At 49.5% G+C, this 17,848-nt stretch overlaps 1 protein-coding gene across 2 annotated transcripts in view; it reads right to left on the bottom strand.

Moving 5' to 3' along the window:
* Window positions 1–17,848, bottom strand: part of ABCE1 (ATP binding cassette subfamily E member 1) — a 150,500-nt gene that overhangs the window by 113,969 nt on the left and 18,683 nt on the right. For both annotated transcript variants that reach the window (XM_033940013.1, XM_033940014.1), the window contains exon 3: window positions 14,637–14,808. In XM_033940013.1, the coding sequence (XP_033795904.1) occupies window positions 14,637–14,739 (103 nt within the window). In that variant the 5' untranslated portion in view covers window positions 14,740–14,808. The remainder of the gene's footprint in view (window positions 1–14,636; window positions 14,809–17,848) is intronic.

Raw genomic sequence — 17,848 nt, 5'->3', positions numbered from 1 at the left:
CCTGCCACAGCAGGGGACCCAGCAGAACCTTGCCCCTGCATAGTCAAAACAGGGGGAAGGTCACCTGAGGTGGAAGACAAAATGGAGGGGCCAGACAGAGAAGATGGCGGTTTTCCCGCCAAAAAAGCTCCCTCCATAGCCTGAAGCGGCTGAGAAACCTGAATAGTCTCAGCCGCTAAAGCAGGCAAGCCGGCATCAGCTGTCAAAAAATCAGCTGAGAGGGAATCCTCTAAAACCCGACCGTCGGCGGTTTGGGGAATCCCTCCGTGGGCGGACGGAGAAGACCGGGCTTCCCCACCGTTCCCTGCCGACTCGCGAGGCACCATCGGCGGGGAGCTCTGGGCGCCTGCAGCCGCTGCCGACGGAGCTCCTCCACCGCACCGGCCTGAACACCGCTTGCACAGGCCGGCCGCGAGTGCCTCGCGTCTGCACAATGAGCACTTTTTCCCTTTAGAAGTGCTCATTGCTCCATACGCGACCTAGCTGCAAAAAAGTGCCGGTTAGTTGAAAAAATACAGTAAAATACAGTTTTCTTAAAGGGATACAACCCTCCAGACCAGCACTACCTCAGGATTTTTTTTTTTTTTTACAGAACAGACTCCACAGGCTCTCGAAACAATATGCCTTGCTTGATTTAGGGGGCAAGGCTTACTGCTGAGGCTCCTCTAAAAAAATGTGGGGAGGTGGAGGAAGTGGGGGGAGGGACCCCGCTCGTGACCCGCCGGGTTTGACACCCCCGAGGTCGGACGAACCCCCAAACAGAGTCCGTCCAAGCTCCGTCCGGCTAAAAACAGGGACAATAAACCCCCTAAACAAATTCCAACAGCCCTACCAAGGGAGATGGGTACAGATCACTCAACACCTGCTGGAGACTGAAAGAAGACTGAGGGAAATAGAGAGGAGGGGCTAGGATATACTGTCCCAAAGTTTTGTTTTCAGTCTCCACCTGCTGGTCATGATTAGATATATACCCATTCGTAAAGTTAACCTCTACTGGTCTGGAGAGTGCTAAAGAAGCAGGCGTTTGTTTGCGGGGGGGGGGGGAGTAGGCCTTCGTGGCGGGGAGGAGGAGCAGGCCTCGTGGAGGGAGCAGGCCTTAGTGCGGGGAGGAAGAGAGAAAGTGCATTCCCTGGGGGGAGCAGGCCTTCAGGGCAGGGAGGCAGGCCTGTGCAGAGGAAGGAGGAGGAAGAGTTCCTTTGGCGGTGGGGAGGCAGGCCTGTGCAGAGGAAGGATAAGTGAGGGGAGATTTAAAATGTGTATCCTTCCAGAGCTGGTGTTGGACTGCAAACGTGAGTTAGGATTTAACAGAGAGGAAAAGTATTTTATGTTTGTTTATTTTGTTTACACCACAGGACCAGTGTGGGTAGGAGAGGGCAAAATAAACCCACCAGGATGTTTGGAAAAAAACACCCAATTGGGCAGGAAAATCGAATCGGAAAAACGATTCAATAGGCTGAATCGAATCAAAGTTTTTTTTCCTGAATCGGGCAGCGCTAGTAGGAATAAAGAGATTATTGAAAATATCTTTTCCAGTAGATAGGAATGGTATGCTGAACCATAGGGTACTCTATCCATGCTTGCGAGCATACTACAAAAAGATGTCAATCTTATAGAAACACTCTGAGGATTCTTAAGAAGCGTGTGCCGAGGGTCGTTCTTCCTCGGACCTAAATTGCACATTTTGGCCATGCACATATAATTTATGAACTCTGGGGTAAAGACCTTAGTAGGCAATTCTCCTTCCCCTTTAAAAGGAAGGAGATGCCTCTTCTTTGGCTGCAGAGCCTCTGCCCAGTTTGGCACACTGTGCCACTGTTCCGGTGCTTCTGGGAAACCTTTCACTCCCCTAAAGGCTCCAAAGCCACGTGTCATGCCCCAGAGGCTATGTGGAAACTAAACTCAAAGTTCTGGCCTCCCCACTTCGCTTGACGCAGCATGTGGTGCAAGGGCGCTCTTCCGCAGCCCATCCTTCACAGACAAGGCATGATATAGAGGTATTGGCATCAGAGGACTCCATCCTTGGCACTTTGGAAGCAAAATGAGGTGTTCTGGAGAAGTAAAAAACTGAGAGGAGGGGGGAAAGGGAAAATAGACGATGGCCACCAATGGAGAATTTTTTTGCTAGAAAAAAACAAACCTTAAATTCACCTCAGGGCTGACCAAAAACCTCAAAATAATGGAAGATTAGGTTTATACCTTCGATAATCTTCTGTTAGTCCCTATAGGATTCCATACGCTAGGTGTTCAATTCCAACCAGCAATCAGAGAGTTGCAGAAATTCAAACACTTTTCTGAGCACATGCTCCATCCTCTTAGCCTGAGAGCTAGCAAACATATCCAGTTAAGTCCCAAAGCCAAGCAACATAGCTGAACAAATCCATGACAAGAGGGTACAGGGGAAAATCCCCAGCAACAAACAAGTCTTGAACTAGTCTGCTCTGCAAAACATGAACAAGTAAAAAATACAAAGGCACAAAGGGAAAACTTTGAAGAACAATGTAGAACAAACCTGCTATGTGCAACGAACACCCCAAGAAAAGCCTTTGGTAATGTGCATACTCACAGAAAACTCCCCACAGGATCTGTCAACTGGCTGGAAAGTGTGCAAGTCTGTAAGGAGAATAACCAAGGCAGAAAGAAGCAGGTTATTCCAAACTACTGAGTGCATACAAAGAGAGCGGTCGTATGGAATCCTACAGGGACTAACAGAAAGAAGATTATCGAAGTTATAAACTTAATCTTCCATTCTGTTACATCCCTTCCAGATTCCATATGCTAGGTGATGTACTGAAGCAAAGGTAGCAGCTAGGGAAGGACAGAAGAGCCTGCCCTCAACACCGAGGTCCAAAACACAGCATCAGATCGAGCCACCACAGCCACCTGGAAAAAACGGGTAAAAGTATGAAGAGGGGACTAAATAGCCGCCCTGCAAATTTCATTTGGGTGAATCGCACAAGACTCCTCCCATGATGCAGCAAGCCGCGGGCAAAGTAAATCGCAGAAATGGGCATTCGAAGCCATTGAGCGAATGAAGACTTGAACGCCAGCCGACCCTAGTTAGGAGCAGCCATCAGGACAAATAGGTGATCAGACAGCCGGGAATCATTAGTCCGCTCCAAACAGTGGAGCAAGACTCTCCCGACATCTAACTTGCACAAGATCTGCTGCATCCACTCCAAGCCTGTGGAAGGAAACACAGACAAATGAATTCCTGGTTGACATGGAAGGCAAAAACCACCTTTGGTAGAAAGGAAGGATGGTACAGTACGGAATCCAGATAAAGGACTCCCTGCATTAAGAGCCTGAAGCTCCGAAATACGCTAAGCAGAGTCCATGGTGCCCAGAAATACGCTAAGCAGAGTCCATGGTGCCCAGAAAGACAGTCTTGACTGGAGATCCAGAAAAGAAGCATCCTTCAGTGGGTTGAATGGAGCCTCTCCAAGGCCCTGCAGAACAATGTTAATATTCCACAAAGGGAAAGGAAGATGCAAGGGAGGTCGCACATGAAGTGCCCCTCCCATAAACCTGGACATAGCTGGATGAGCAGTAAGTGAACTAGCGCCTCTGTGCATTCTAAAATAGAAAAGGCCTACAACCTGAACTTTAAGGGAGGCCACTGCTAAACCTTGTTCTAGACCCGCCTGAAGAAAAACCAGGACCACTGAAATGGAAGCCCTCTCAGGCTCCACGTGATCCTTAGCACAATACTGTTGGAAAGCCTTCCAGGCTTTGAAATAAAGCCATAGTAGAAGGTTTCAACGAATGCAAAAAAGTCAAGACACCTACATCTGAAAAACCGAACTTCAAAGCTGAACGCTCAAGAACCATGCCGTAAAACCAAAGCACCGTGGGTTCTCCATGGGCACAGGTCCCTGACTGAGAAGATATTGATAAAGAGGGAGTCGGAGTATCTCGTCCCACTGAAGAAGGATGAGATCCACATACCATGGGCGATGAGACCAGTCTGAAGCTACTAGAATCACCAGGTTGGGATGCGTTGCTATCCTGCGGAGGACCCAACCGACCAGAGGCCACAGAGGAAACATACAGGAGCTCGTGAGCCGGCTAGAGCCAAAGGCATTCAGCCCTTGCTTCCTCACTGTGCTTTGACTGAAAAAGTGCCTGGCCTTCGAGTTCTCTGCTGAAGCCAACAAGTCCATCGAGGGCTGACCCCGGCATTGCATGAGCAGACGGAATGCCTTATGTGAGAGAGAGAGAGACCCTGCTCCTGGGTCCAGGATCCATCGGCCAAGGAAGTCTGCCTGAACATTATCAACTCCGGCTGCATGGGCTGCTGAGAGGCAGATGTGCTTCTGCCTAGTAGAACAGTAAGTGAATCTTCTGGCCCAAGGGAACGCTTCTTGTGCCCCCTTGACAATGCACGTACACCACCACTGTGGCGTTGTCGGAGAATACCTTTCCTTCCAGAAGGGCTGGAGAGCGAGTAGCGCCAGCCGAATTGCCTGAAGCTCCAGATGATTGATCAACCAACCAACCAACATTTCTGAAGAGGAGACCACCACCCCTGAATAGAGTGGTCCCCGCAGTGAGCACCCTAACCCAACAGGCTGGCATTCGTCGTAAGTCATCCACTCGGAAATCTGAAGAAGCCAACCCTGGCAGAGAGCCTCCCCTGAAGCCACCAGCTCAAGCTGCTGTGAACTGACACTGTCCAGGGGAGCAGCATCTGAAGTGGATGATGCAGTGAAGACCACCGAGAGAGAAGGGACTGCTGTAAATGGCACATGGGTGCTCTGGCCTAGGGGACCGCCTTCAAGGAGGTTGCCATGGACCCCAGAACCTGCAGACAATGCCAGACCATGGGATCCAGACGGTCTAGATCTCTGATCTGTGGTTGAAATTTCTGACTGCATGCCTCGGGATGAAACACACGACCCTTTCTGGAGTCGAAGAGAAGGCCCAGATACTCTAGGGACTGGGAGGGATTCAAGCGGCTCTTCCTGAATTTGCCACTGTCTCCATCGCACTTTCGTACTCCTGATGAGACGAAGCCCAGATCAACCAGTTTTTCAAGAAAGAATGGATTTGATTCCCCTGCCGGCGGAGAAAGCCGCTACAACTACCATCACCTTGGCAAAAGTGTGAGGTGCCGTTGCTAAAGGTAGAATTACGAACTGGAAATACTGATGCAGAAAATGGAAAATGCAGAAACCAGTGATACTCCAGGTAGATCGAAAGATGGAGGAAAGCCTCTGTGAGATCCAAGGATACCAGAAACTCTCCTGGAGAGACAGCAGCTATCACTGTGCTCTGTTGCTATGCAGAAAAGAGGAAACAATATTTTATGTATGCAACTTTTTTGTAAACCGTTTTGGAATAAAACGGTATAGAAATTTTAAAAATAAATAAAATAAACAAACTGCAAGAAGTGGTGGCCCAACTTTAGATCCAGAATGGGCCTCTAACTCTCCCAGCCTTTCTGTGGCATGATGAAGTAGGAGTATCTGCCTAAGCTCTGTTTGTGTTCTGGAACAGGTGCTATCACCCTGATGTCTTAAAGGCGTTGCAGAGTATTGCGATCCCTGAACTCCTTTCCGGTTGATTTGCCAGAGTCCAGAAACAAATCTGGTGGCAGGCAAAGGAGGTCTAACAAGTGCCCCTCCCGAATTATGGTCAGCACCCACTGATCCAATGAAAGTCGAGTCCACTCCTGATAAAACTGAGAAATTGGTCTCCGATATGAGGAAGCCCTGCCCAACCCCTGGTGTCATCAGGCTGTTTAAGCGCAGCCACTGTACAGGAACCTGAGGATGCCTGGAATTAGAACGGAATGGGAACTTAGCCCTGGGAATATCTCTGGGAGGAAGAACCTGTAGATCCACAACACCTGCGGGAGGAACATAAAGCACTAAGATCCCCTCCCGATGTCCGGTAAAACTCCGTGTAGAGGTCATCTAGACCTGTACCAAAAAGAAGCTGGCCCTTGAAAGTATGTCTGCTTAAGATGGCCTTTGAGGCAGAGGTCCCAGCCCAAAGACAGATTCAAGGAGGCTGGCACACAGACTTGCACAAGCAGAGAATGTACTAACTCGAATGAGATCATAAAGTGCTTCTAGCACATAATTCACACCAAGGGACTGCATCCTTTCCTCCAACAGTGGACAACCGAGAAAGGGTCTCAAGGCACTGAAGCCACCAAGAAAGTGAACTTTAAACCAACCCCCCCCCAAGAAAAGAAGCAGAGCAACTTAAAGACTTTTGCATGGATTGATTGCAGAAATTGTAACTGGATATGTTTGCTAGCTCTCAGGCTAAGGAGTGTAGCATGTGCTCAGTAAAGTGTTTGGATTTCTGCAACTCCTGGATTGCAGGTTGGGATTGAGCACCTAGTGTATGGAATCTGGAAGGGATGTAACAGAAACAGGATTTTAGGGGAGGAGGACCAAGGAACTAGCTGTAGAAACAGTTCAAAAGCTGTTTTTGATAACTCCACAATTTTTTCCATAGGCTGTCACAGCCTTAGTCAGACCATGTGCTGGGGAAATGGTGCTGTTGCCGCCTACTTCATCTCCTTGCAGGTGTAGCTGTTCTAGGATAGGTCCAGTCACTCAGCCACTTCACTGGGATCTTTGGGCTGCCAATTGAACCTCCTCAGACTGACCCTCAATCCCCCCCATACCTCTCTCAAAAAAGGGGGGAGGATGACGACAAAATGCACCCCGAAGGAACTCTATTAGCACCTAAATAGCTTGTGTTCCAGCAGCCCCTGACCAAAATCAGGGGAACAGACCCTGAGTTCCACTAATCTTCAGCAGGCTGACTTAAACAGGTCCCTGAAAGATACACCCGACAGCTGCAGATTTAAAATCTGCTCCTCTCCATGCAGGCAGAGTAGACCTTTACAAAAGGGATCTCTGATTTCACAAAAAAAGACCGCAACTAGAACGAAAAACCACAAAACTATCGCAAAATAAAAAAAGAAATAAACCAACTAGATCAGAAGACACCTTTCATGCTTGCCTGCACAAAGAGAAACTGAAGGGAGCAGCAGACTCCTGGGAGAAGGTTTCAAAAGTTGTGACTGACAGAGAATGACACAGGGAAAAAATTTGTCCCCATCTCCGCCCCGTCCCCGCAAGCTTGGTCCCTGTCTCTATCCCCGCAAATCATCTGATCTAATCCTGAAACTTCTCTGATGCAACTTCCTGTTTCGTCAGAGGAGAAGTTTCAGGCAGCTGCGCATGACTTGTGAAAAGGCTTGGGCCACTCGAAGATAGAAAAATGAAAATCACCAGTGAAGATGAGGGGAAGGGAGGGAGGGAGGGAGATGCCTGGATTGTGGCGATCAGGAGGGATGGAGCTGCTGAACCACGCGATCACAAGGAGTGATAAGTGAGGCAACGCGTGCCTAATACTTAACTGCAGGGACAAGGCTATTCACCGCTCCATGGGGTGGTAAATGGCCTTGTCCCTGTACCAACGGCAACCAGGTTTTTTTCCTCCCCATTTTGGCAGGTTACCCGTGGCTAGCCGCGGGTAACAGTCATCGTGTCATTCTCTGACATCTTTCTGCAGTATGCTTGTTGAGAATGGACAGATTGCCCTAAGGTTCAGCATACCATTCCTATTGCACTAGAACACAAATTAGGGCACAAAGTTTCAACCATCTATTGTAGACCAAAATAAACTACACTTATTTTGAGGATACAGAAATGGGCATAATGCTTGCAAGTGTTACTTCTCTCAAATCACTTCTCTCCTGCTATCCTTTTCCTCTACTCCACTCTGCAGTATTCTATATTCATCATACACCTTTCTGCCATATATGGGCATGGTGGGAAGAATTTAATCCTCCTATGGGCCAATGGGTAAAAGGATTAAGACCCAGCCTCACCACTGATTTTCCTCTGAGCTACATGAAAGGAGTCCCTGGGTTCCCCTGAAAAACGAATTTTCCAGGCCTTGAACTGCCTTCTTTGACATGTCATCATCTATTATTGGGAAGATCACAGTGGTCATTGCAGTGCTCTTCCTGAGCAGATGCTAGACATTTGTGAAGAATTATTTTTACTTGCCAGCTGTCACCTAAAAAACAGGTGGATCACAAATGTTATGATAAGGTAATGGGGTATAAAGACCTGCAAGGCCCTTTTAGTCTGCTCATTTACTCTTCAGCTTTAGGCTTACTTAACCAGAAGGTGAGTTTTTCAAGGGGTGGGAAAGGGGAGCCAGGACACGAGGCGGACTGCGGCGGCGTCTTAGTTGTTGATTTTTCTTCAGCTCCGGAGGAGAGGAGAGGGGAGGAAAGCCAGAAAAGAAAGAGAAGCAGCAGGCAGGCAGTTCGGGGTCGCGGCGAGAGTTAGCTCCGCCCACCCCCGCGCGTCACAGGTCGCATCGGCCCGGGCTCCCCTTTGAGAGAAAGGGAGCCAGGACACGAGGCGGACTGCGGCGGCGTCTTAGTTGTTGATTTTTCTTCAGCTCCGGAGGAGAGGAGAGGGGAGGAAAGCCAGAAAAGAAAGAGAAGCAGCAGGCAGGCAGTTCGGGGTCGCGGCGAGAGTTAGCTCCGCCCACCCCCGCGCGTCACAGGTCGCATCGGCCCGGGCTCCCCTTTGAGAGAAAGGGAGCCAGGACACGAGGCGGACTGCGGCGGCGTCTTAGTTGTTGATTTTTCTTCAGCTCCGGAGGAGAGGAGAGGGGAGGAAAGCCAGAAAAGAAAGAGAAGCAGCAGGCAGGCAGTTCGGGGTCGCGGCGAGAGTTAGCTCCGCCCACCCCCGCGCGTCACAGGTCGCATCGGCCCGGGCTCCCCTTTGAGAGAAAGGGAGCCAGGACACGAGGCGGACTGCGGCGGCGTCTTAGTTGTTGATTTTTCTTCAGCTCCGGAGGAGAGGAGAGGGGAGGAAAGCCAGAAAAGAAAGAGAAGCAGCAGGCAGGCAGTTCGGGGTCGTGGCGAGAGTTAGCTCCGCCCACCCCCGCGCGTCACAGGTCGCATCGGCCCGGGCTCCCCTTTGAGAGAAAGGGAGCCAGGACACGAGGCGGACTGCGGCGGCGTCTTAGTTGTTGATTTTTCTTCAGCTCCGGAGGAGAGGAGAGGGGAGGAAAGCCAGAAAAGAAAGAGAAGCAGCAGGCAGGCAGTTCGGGGTCGCGGCGAGAGTTAGCTCCGCCCACCCCCGCGCGTCACAGGTCGCATCGGCCCGGGCTCCCCTTTGAGAGAAAGGGAGCCAGGACACGAGGCGGACTGCGGCGGCGTCTTAGTTGTTGATTTTTCTTCAGCTCCGGAGGAGAGGAGAGGGGAGGAAAGCCAGAAAAGAAAGAGAAGCAGCAGGCAGGCAGTTCGGGGTCGCGGCGAGAGTTAGCTCCGCCCACCCCCGCGCGTCACAGGTCGCATCGGCCCGGGCTCCCCTTTGAGAGAAAGGGAGCCAGGACACGAGGCGGACTGCGGCGGCGTCTTAGTTGTTGATTTTTCTTCAGCTCCGGAGGAGAGGAGAGGGGAGGAAAGCCAGAAAAGAAAGAGAAGCAGCAGGCAGGCAGTTCGGGGTCGCGGCGAGAGTTAGCTCCGCCCACCCCCGCGCGTCACAGGTCGCATCGGCCCGGGCTCCCCTTTGAGAGAAAGGGAGCCAGGACACGAGGCGGACTGCGGCGGCGTCTTAGGTGTTGATTTTTCTTCAGCTCCGGAGGAGAGGAGAGGGGAGGAAAGCCAGAAAAGAAAGAGAAGCAGCAGGCAGGCAGTTCGGGGTCGCGGCGAGAGTTAGCTCCGCCCACCCCCGCGCGTCACAGGTCGCATCGGCCCGGGCTCCCCTTTGAGAGAAAGGGAGCCAACGGCGCCCAGCCGTTCGGCGCGCGGCGAAGGCGCGCGGTAAAGGCGCTCGCCTTAGCGAGAGCGCCTTCGCGAAGGGCCTTGCAAGGGATGAGCGCTACACACTCAAGAACACCAGAGGAGAACAGACCAGTAAGGAATCGACAAGCACAAAAGATAAGGAAGAGACAGACACAAAAAGAAACCAACCTGCACATACAATCAAGGTGAGGTAGAGCAGAGACAGCACACACGAGAGAGACAACAAGGCAAGCAACACAAGGAAGCAGCAGGCAAGGGACACAAGCACACAAAGGCACAGGCACTGTAACACAAACAGACTCACTCAAACAGGAAGCAAGAAATGGAAGCTCAAGGAAGTCAGAAGATGAGCTTTCCTGTCTTCTGTATCGACTGCAATATGTATGACTACCTCCCTTCGGGGATCCAGGCATACATTTGCGATCGATGCATGGAGAGGGATAGCTTGAAATGTCAGGTAAGACTATTGGAGGGAACAGTGATGGAACTCGAAGACAGAATCCGAGCACAGGAGAAGATTCTAGTGGAGTACAGCCCAAACGACGAGGTCAAGGATCTAGAAATGTTCATAGAGGAAGCCCATCAGCACCACGTAGAGATCCCAGGGCTGGAAAACTGTACTCAGGAAACCCATGTGAGTAGAGAAGACACCCATGCAAACACAGAAGAAAGCGAAGACGAGGTAGGAGACAACCGCACACCAGGAGGAATAGTGAGAGCACAGGAAGATGTCCCCTCGCTCAAAGAACAGGGAACAATTTCAAGAGTATCATTGGAGGAAGAGGACTGGCACTACTCCAAGGACGTAGACCTACGCACCCCAAGGAACTCCCGAATAAAGAAGATGGGGATCATCGTAGGAGACTCCATTATACGACACGTGGACAGCCACACCGCAGGAGGAAGAGAGGACAGAGTCGTCACCTGTCTGCCTGGAGCAAGAGTAAAGGATGTGACCAACAGGATCTCCAGGATCATAGATGGCGCAGGGGGAGTGGACACCGCTGTGCTTATCCACGTGGGAACAAATGATGTGAGCGGGCGGAAGTATGACAGGGAAGAGATGAAGGGTCAGTTCCGCTCACTCGGAAGAAAACTGAAGATCAGGGAGGTGAAGGTGGCCTTCTCTGAAATCCTCCCTGTACCAAGAGCAGATGGAAAGAGACAAGGGGAATTGCAAGCAATCAACGCCTGGATGAGACGATGGTGCGAAGACGAAGGCTTCGACTTCGTGCGAAACTGGACGGCGTTCTGGGGAAAAAGCAAGTACTACAGAAGGGATGGACTACACCTCAACAAGGAAGGAGCAAGAGTTTTGGCAGGCAACATGAAGAAAGCAATAGAGAAGGCTTTAAACTGAAGGACAGGGGAAAGCCGACAGTCGACAACCGGTCGATGGCACGGACAACAGGATGCCCCGACGTAGGAACAAAGGACTACTACTCATACACAAGAGAGGTCGACCTCACAGCCAACAAAGGAGAACAAGCAGGAAGGGACAACTCAGACACAGGAGGGGATGACCACACAGCAAACATGGGAGATAACCCAGGAGCAGTAAAGGATACCGTAAATGAAACTGTAAGGACAGCCAAGAGTAGAAGGTCCAAAAAGGTAACACGAAGGGAACTTAGATGTATGTATACAAATGCTAGAAGTCTAGGAAACAAAATGGGAGAACTAGAGACGATAGCAAGACATGAGAACATGGATATCATTGGCATAACAGAAACATGGTGGAATGAAGAAAACAAATGGGACACAGTACTACAGGGATACAAACTATATAGAAGAGATCGAGAAGGGCAGAAAGGTGGAGGTATTGCCCTATATGTTAAGGAAGGAATAGATTCTGTTGGAATGATTACAACAGACAGGAAAGAGAAGCTGGAGTCCCTCTGGATCAAAATTCCTGGTCGCAATGGCGCAGATATAAAAATTGGCCTTTACTATCGTCCCCCAGGACAGGCGGAAGTCACTGACTCAGAAATGATGGAGGAAATCAAACAAGTATGCAAGACAGGCAATGTAGTTATATTGGGAGACTTCAATTTCCCAGGAATAGACTGGAAACTAGGAGCCTCCAACTGCGGCAAGGAGGCCAAGTTCCTGGAGGTGCTAGGGGATTGCTTCCTGGAGCAAATGGTAAAAGAGCCGACAAGAGGCGACACCACCTTGGACTTGGTCCTAAATGGTCTCACTGGACCGATAACAGAAGTAGAAGTCATGGTTCCACTGGGAACGAGTGATCACAATGTAATCAACTTTAAACTTGACATCGGGAAAGGGAAACATGTCAAAACCTTAACCACCACCTTAAACTTTAAAAAGGGTAAATACGATTGCATGAGAGCCATGGTAACAAAACGACTCGAGAAGATGGTGGACAAACTTGAAACAGTAGATCAGGCATGGTGCCTATTGAAAAATACTATTGCAGAAGCACAAGATCTCTACATTCCGAGGATTTCTAAAGATCGGAGAACTAAAGGCAAAGGAGAACCGGCATGGCTTACCATACAGGTGAAGGAAGCCATAAAAGAAAAGAAGGACTCTTTCAAAATATGGAAATGCACGAAGACAACCGAAGCCTGGAACAAACATAAAGATGAGCAGAAGAAATGTCACAAAGCGGTGAGGGATGCAAAACAGGACTATGAGGAAAAAATAGCCCGGGAAGCCAAAAACTTCAAGCCCTTTTTTAGATACGTGAAGGGGAAAAACCTGCAAAAGAGGCAGTGGGACCCCTGGACGACAAGGGAATAAAAGGGTACATCAAGGAAGATAAACAAATCGCAGACAAACTAAATTCCTTCTTTGCCTCCGTCTTTACGAAGGAGGACACCTCAAAAATACCTGAAGCGGAGAAACTGTTTACAGGAGAAATAGAGGATAGCCTCACCACAGTTGAAGTGAACTTGGATCAGATATACTACCAGATCGACAAACTTAAAAGTGACAAATCCCCTGGACCGGATGAAATTCACCCGAGAGTCTTGAAGGAATTGAAGGTTGAAATCGGAGAGTTATTGCAAAAACTTGCAAACCTGTCAATCAGAACTGGACAGATACCAGACGACTGGAAGAAAGCAAACGTCACACCAATTTTCAAAAAAGGATCGAGAGGAGAACCGGGCAACTATAGACCTGTGAGTCTTACGTCTGTCCCCGGCAAGATGATTGAATCACTGATCAAGGATAGCATAGTTCAGCACTTGGACACACACGACTTGATGAAACCCAGTCAACATGGATTCAGGAAAGGAAAATCGTGTTTGACGAATTTACTTCAATTCTTTGAGATCGTGAACGAGCAAATTGATAGTGGAAAGCCGGTGGACATAATATACTTGGACTTCCAGAAAGCATTTGACAAAGTTCCACACGAAAGACTTCTCAGGAAACTACAAAGCCATGGCATAGAGGGAGATATACAAAGATGGATAGGCAAATGGCTGGAAAACCGAAAGCAGAGAGTGGGCATAAATGGGAAGTTCTCTGACTGGGAGAAAGTGACTAGTGGTGTACCCCAGGGCTCGGTACTTGGGCCGATCCTTTTTAATATTTATATCAATGACTTGGAAAACGGAACATCCAGTGAGATCATCAAGTTTGCAGACGACACAAAACTCTGCCGGGCAATCAGATCGCAGGAGGATAGTGAGGAACTCCAGAGCGATTTGTGTCGGTTAGAAAAATGGGCGGAGAAATGGCAAATGAGGTTCAACGTGGAGAAATGCAAGGTAATGCATTTAGGCAGTAAGAATAAGGAATACGAGTACAAAATGACAGGTGCAACTCTGGGAAAAAGTGAACAAGAAAGAGACCTGGGTGTACTGATAGATAGGACCCTGAAGCCGTCGGCACAATGCGCGGCAGCGGCAAAGAAGGCAAATAGAATGTTGGGCATGATAAAGAAAGGAATCTCGAGTAGATCGGAGAAAGTAATAATGCCGCTTTATAGGGCAATGGTCAGACCTCACTTGGAATACTGCGTCCAACATTGGTCTCCCTACCTAAAGAAGGATATAAAACTGCTGGAGAGGGTGCAGAGACGAGCAACTAAACTAGTGAAGGGTATGGAGAAACTGGTATATGAGGATCGACTTAAAACACTGGGATTGTTCTCCCTTGAGAAAAGGAGACTGCGGGGGGATATGATCGAGACCTTCAAAATACTGAAAGGAATCGACAAAATAGAGCAGAGAAGATTATTTACATTGTCCAATTTGACACGGACAAGAGGACATGAAATGAAGCTAAGGGGGGACAAATTCAGGACTAATGTCAGGAAGTTCTGCTTCACACAGAGAGTGGTGGACATCTGGAATACTCTCCCAGGGGAGATTATTGCGGAATCGACAGTCCCAGGATTCAAAAGCAAACTAGATGCATATCTCCTTGAGAAAGGCATATAAAGATATGGTGGCTATAAATAAACCAGGTGTATACCTGGCGGGGCCTCCGCGTGTGCGGATCGCCGGACTTGATGGACCGAAGGTCTGATCCGGAGATGGCGCTTCTTATGTTCTTATTAAGAAATCCAAGAAAAGAACCACCCCACTGCTCCCAAAAAAACTTCAAATTTGTAAAAAAGACACAAATATTCAGTACTTTCTGCATAATCTGCATAAGACATGAATGGCTACCACCTCTGGCCCTTTAATACTAAAAATAAAACTGGATTTCAACACATGCAAAATAAACTAGAACTGTATGTCTACCCTTTGTAGAAAGCCTGAAAATCATTATTCAGGTACTTGCGAGGATCACAAATCACCAGCTTCAATCTAGAAGCAACACACATTGATGTTTTTATTTTGTGCATGGGGTCACTTACCCATGCGAACCACAGGACAGCTCTTCTTACATTCTTGCCGGCACTTTTTTGGTTTACATTTGTCATGATTGACAATTGCAATTCTTGTTAACTTGTCTGCCATGCTGCTAAACTTCGGGTCTATCCGTACGGAGAAAGACCCTTAGAAGATCAAAAGTAGAGGCACCAAAGCCTATAAAAGAAAAAAGGAATCACTAATGGAGAGATGTGAATCAATTTACTTTCAACATTAAAAGCTACCTTTTATACAATAGTTAAAAACTATGGTGCACCACTAGTGTCCAACCTCATTACCACCCTAGATATCCCCCTCAGCTTTCCTCTCTTTTATGCCCTCTCATACATTCTAATACTATAATTAACTAAATTTTTCCATGAAAACCTTCAAGTACAAGATAATTTTGTTTTGTTTTTGACCATGTCTTCTACTAAGGTTCTTCCACCTCTCAGCATGTGATCTTCAGTTTTACTTCTCTAGAAAAGGCTTAAAACAAGCTTTGCCTTCCTCCGTTATGCCACATATCGTATTTTTCGCGCCATAAGATGCACCTGATCATAAGACGCACCCTAGATTTAGAGGAGGAAAACAAGAAAGAAAAACATTCTGAACTAAATTCTCCCTGCCAGGCTCTGCACCCAATTCTACACTCCTTGCCAAGCTCTGCACCCTGTTCCCCCTCCCTGCCAGGCTCTGTACCCTGTTCCCCCCTCTTGTGATCTAGTGGTAGACCGGAACAGGGCAGGCTGGCCTAGTGGCTGGCAGGCAGGTAGGGACAAGGGTAGGCAGGCCTAGTGGCTGGCAGACAGGCAGAGACAGGGCAGACAGGCCTAGTGGCTGGCAGGCAGGGACAGGGCAGGCAGGACACTGTGGCTGGCAGGCAGGCCTAGTGGCTGGCAGGCAGGCCTAGTGGCTGGCAGACAGGCAGGGACAGGGCAGGTAGGCTTAGTGGCAAGCAGGCAGGGACAGAGAAGGCAAGTAGGGGCAGCGCCCCCCCATATACCTTTTTTTACTTCCAAAAATCCCAGCAAGGGGTTCCCCCTACCCCCCCCCCCCCCCGTTTACCATTTTTATTTTTTAAATCTCATCAGGGCCCTCTGTACTTTTGTACTACCTCCGATACCTTTTTGTTCTCCCAGCGCTTCCCCTGTTGGACGGCTGCGGCAGCGAGAGGCAGAGCTGCGAACAAGGAAGGCGCAAGCTTTTTGCACGCCTGCTTGGTACCGAGCCACTGCGTGATTGGCTGTCATCAGTTCTTGTGAGAACTGACGGTAACCATTCAGGAAGCAGAACGGGACCAGGCAGGCGCGCAAAAAGCTCACACCTGCCTTGTTCGCCGCTCTGCCTCTTGCTGATGCAGCCGTCCAACAGGGGAAGCGCTGGGAGTACAAAAAGCACAGTTACTTACCGTAACAGGTGTTATCCAGGGACAGCAGGCATATATTCTCACATGTGGGTGACGTCATCTATGGAGCCCCGATGCGGACAGTATTTCAAGCAAACTTGATTGAAGATTCAAGCTTGCTGGCTGCACCACGCATGTGTGCCTCCTGCTCCACTAGAGGGCGCATCCCCTCCTCGTGGTCTCCAGTTCACATATCCAGCAAAGAAGCCAACCCCGGGTAGGTGGGCGGGTTGTGAGAATATATGCCTGCTGTCCCTGGATAACACCTGTTACGGTAAGTAACTGTGCTTTATCCCAGGACAAGCAGGCATGATATTCTCACATGTGGGTGACCTCCAAGCTAACTGACACGGGATGGAGGGAAGGTTGGCTATTCAAGCAAATAGGTTACGTAAGACCGATTGGCCAAACCGGCCATCGCTTCTGGACAGTGTATCCAGGCAGTAGTGTGAGGTGAAAGTATGAACCGAAGACCACGTGGCAGCCTTGCAGATATCCTCGATGGGCGTGGACCTGAGGAAAGCTATCGAAGCTGCCATCGCTCGGACCTTATGTCCTGTCACTCGACCGTGCAGCGCGAGACCAGCCTGAGTGTAGCAGAAAGAAATACAAGCAGCCCAGTTGGACAGGGTGCGCTTGGAAACTGTTAGGGTCGAAGGACAAAAACAATTGGGGGGTCGTTCGATGAGATTGGGTGCGTTGGAGGTAGAAGGCCAACGCCCGCTTGCAGTCGAGAGTGTGAAGCGTCACTTCTCCAGGATGAGAGTGGGGCTTGGGGAAGAACACAGGTAGAACAATGGACTGGTTGAGATGGAAATCAGACACCACCTTAGGTAAGAACTTAGGGTGGGTGCGGAGAACCACCTTGTCGTGATGGAATATAGTGAAAGGTGGGTCCGCTACCAAAGCCTGCAGCTCACTAACTCTTCGGGCAGACGTGAGTGCAAGTAGGAAGATCACTTTCCAAGTGAGACATTTAAGGTGACATTTATCCATGGGCTCAAAGGGGTGTTTCATCAGTTGAGCCAGAACTACATTGAGATCCCAAACCACCGGAGGTGGTTTGAGTGGCGGATGAACATTCAAAAGACCTTTCATGAAACGAGAGACCAAGGGATGGAGTGAGAGAGCCTTTCCTTCCAGGAGCTGGTGAAAGGCAGCAATCGCACTAAGGTGCACTCGAATGGAATTGGTCTTTAGGCCCGAGTGAGATAAATGAAGCAGGTACTCTAGAACCAAGGACACTGGGACCGACACCGGGTCCTGGCGGTGAGATGAACACCAGGACGAGAATCTAGTCCACTTCTGAGAATAGCAGAGTCTAGTCGAGACTTTCCGAGAGGCCTCCAACACTTCCCTGACCGACTGAGATACAGGGAAAGGATTCAGTGGGAAAGAAACCAAGCAGTCAGATGAAGAGACTGAAGATTGGGATGTAACAGTGAGCCCCGACTCTGTGATAGCAGAGAGGGAAAGACAGGCAGAAGTAGAGGTTCCCTGGCACTGAGTTGAAGTAGTAGGGAAAACCAGGGCTGGCGAGGCCATCGAGGGGCGATGAGGATCAGAGTGGCCCTTACCGACTTCAGATGGACCAGCGTTCTCAGAATCAGAGGAAATGGCGGGAACGCATAAAGAAACTTCCCCTCCCAGTCTAGGAGGAAAGCATCTGCCTCGAGGCGGTCCGGGGAGTATATCCTCGAGCAGAAGAGAGGCAGTTTTTGATTGTCGGGGGAGGCGAACAGATCTATCTGTGGGGTCCCCCACGTGTCGAACACCTGTCGCAGTACCTGGGCATGCAGGGACCATTCG

This window comes from Geotrypetes seraphini, chromosome 1 (assembly GCF_902459505.1).
Source record: "Geotrypetes seraphini chromosome 1, aGeoSer1.1, whole genome shotgun sequence".
Classification (NCBI taxonomy): domain Eukaryota; kingdom Metazoa; phylum Chordata; class Amphibia; order Gymnophiona; family Dermophiidae; genus Geotrypetes; species Geotrypetes seraphini.
This window is presented reverse-complemented; position numbering and strand designations above follow the sequence as displayed.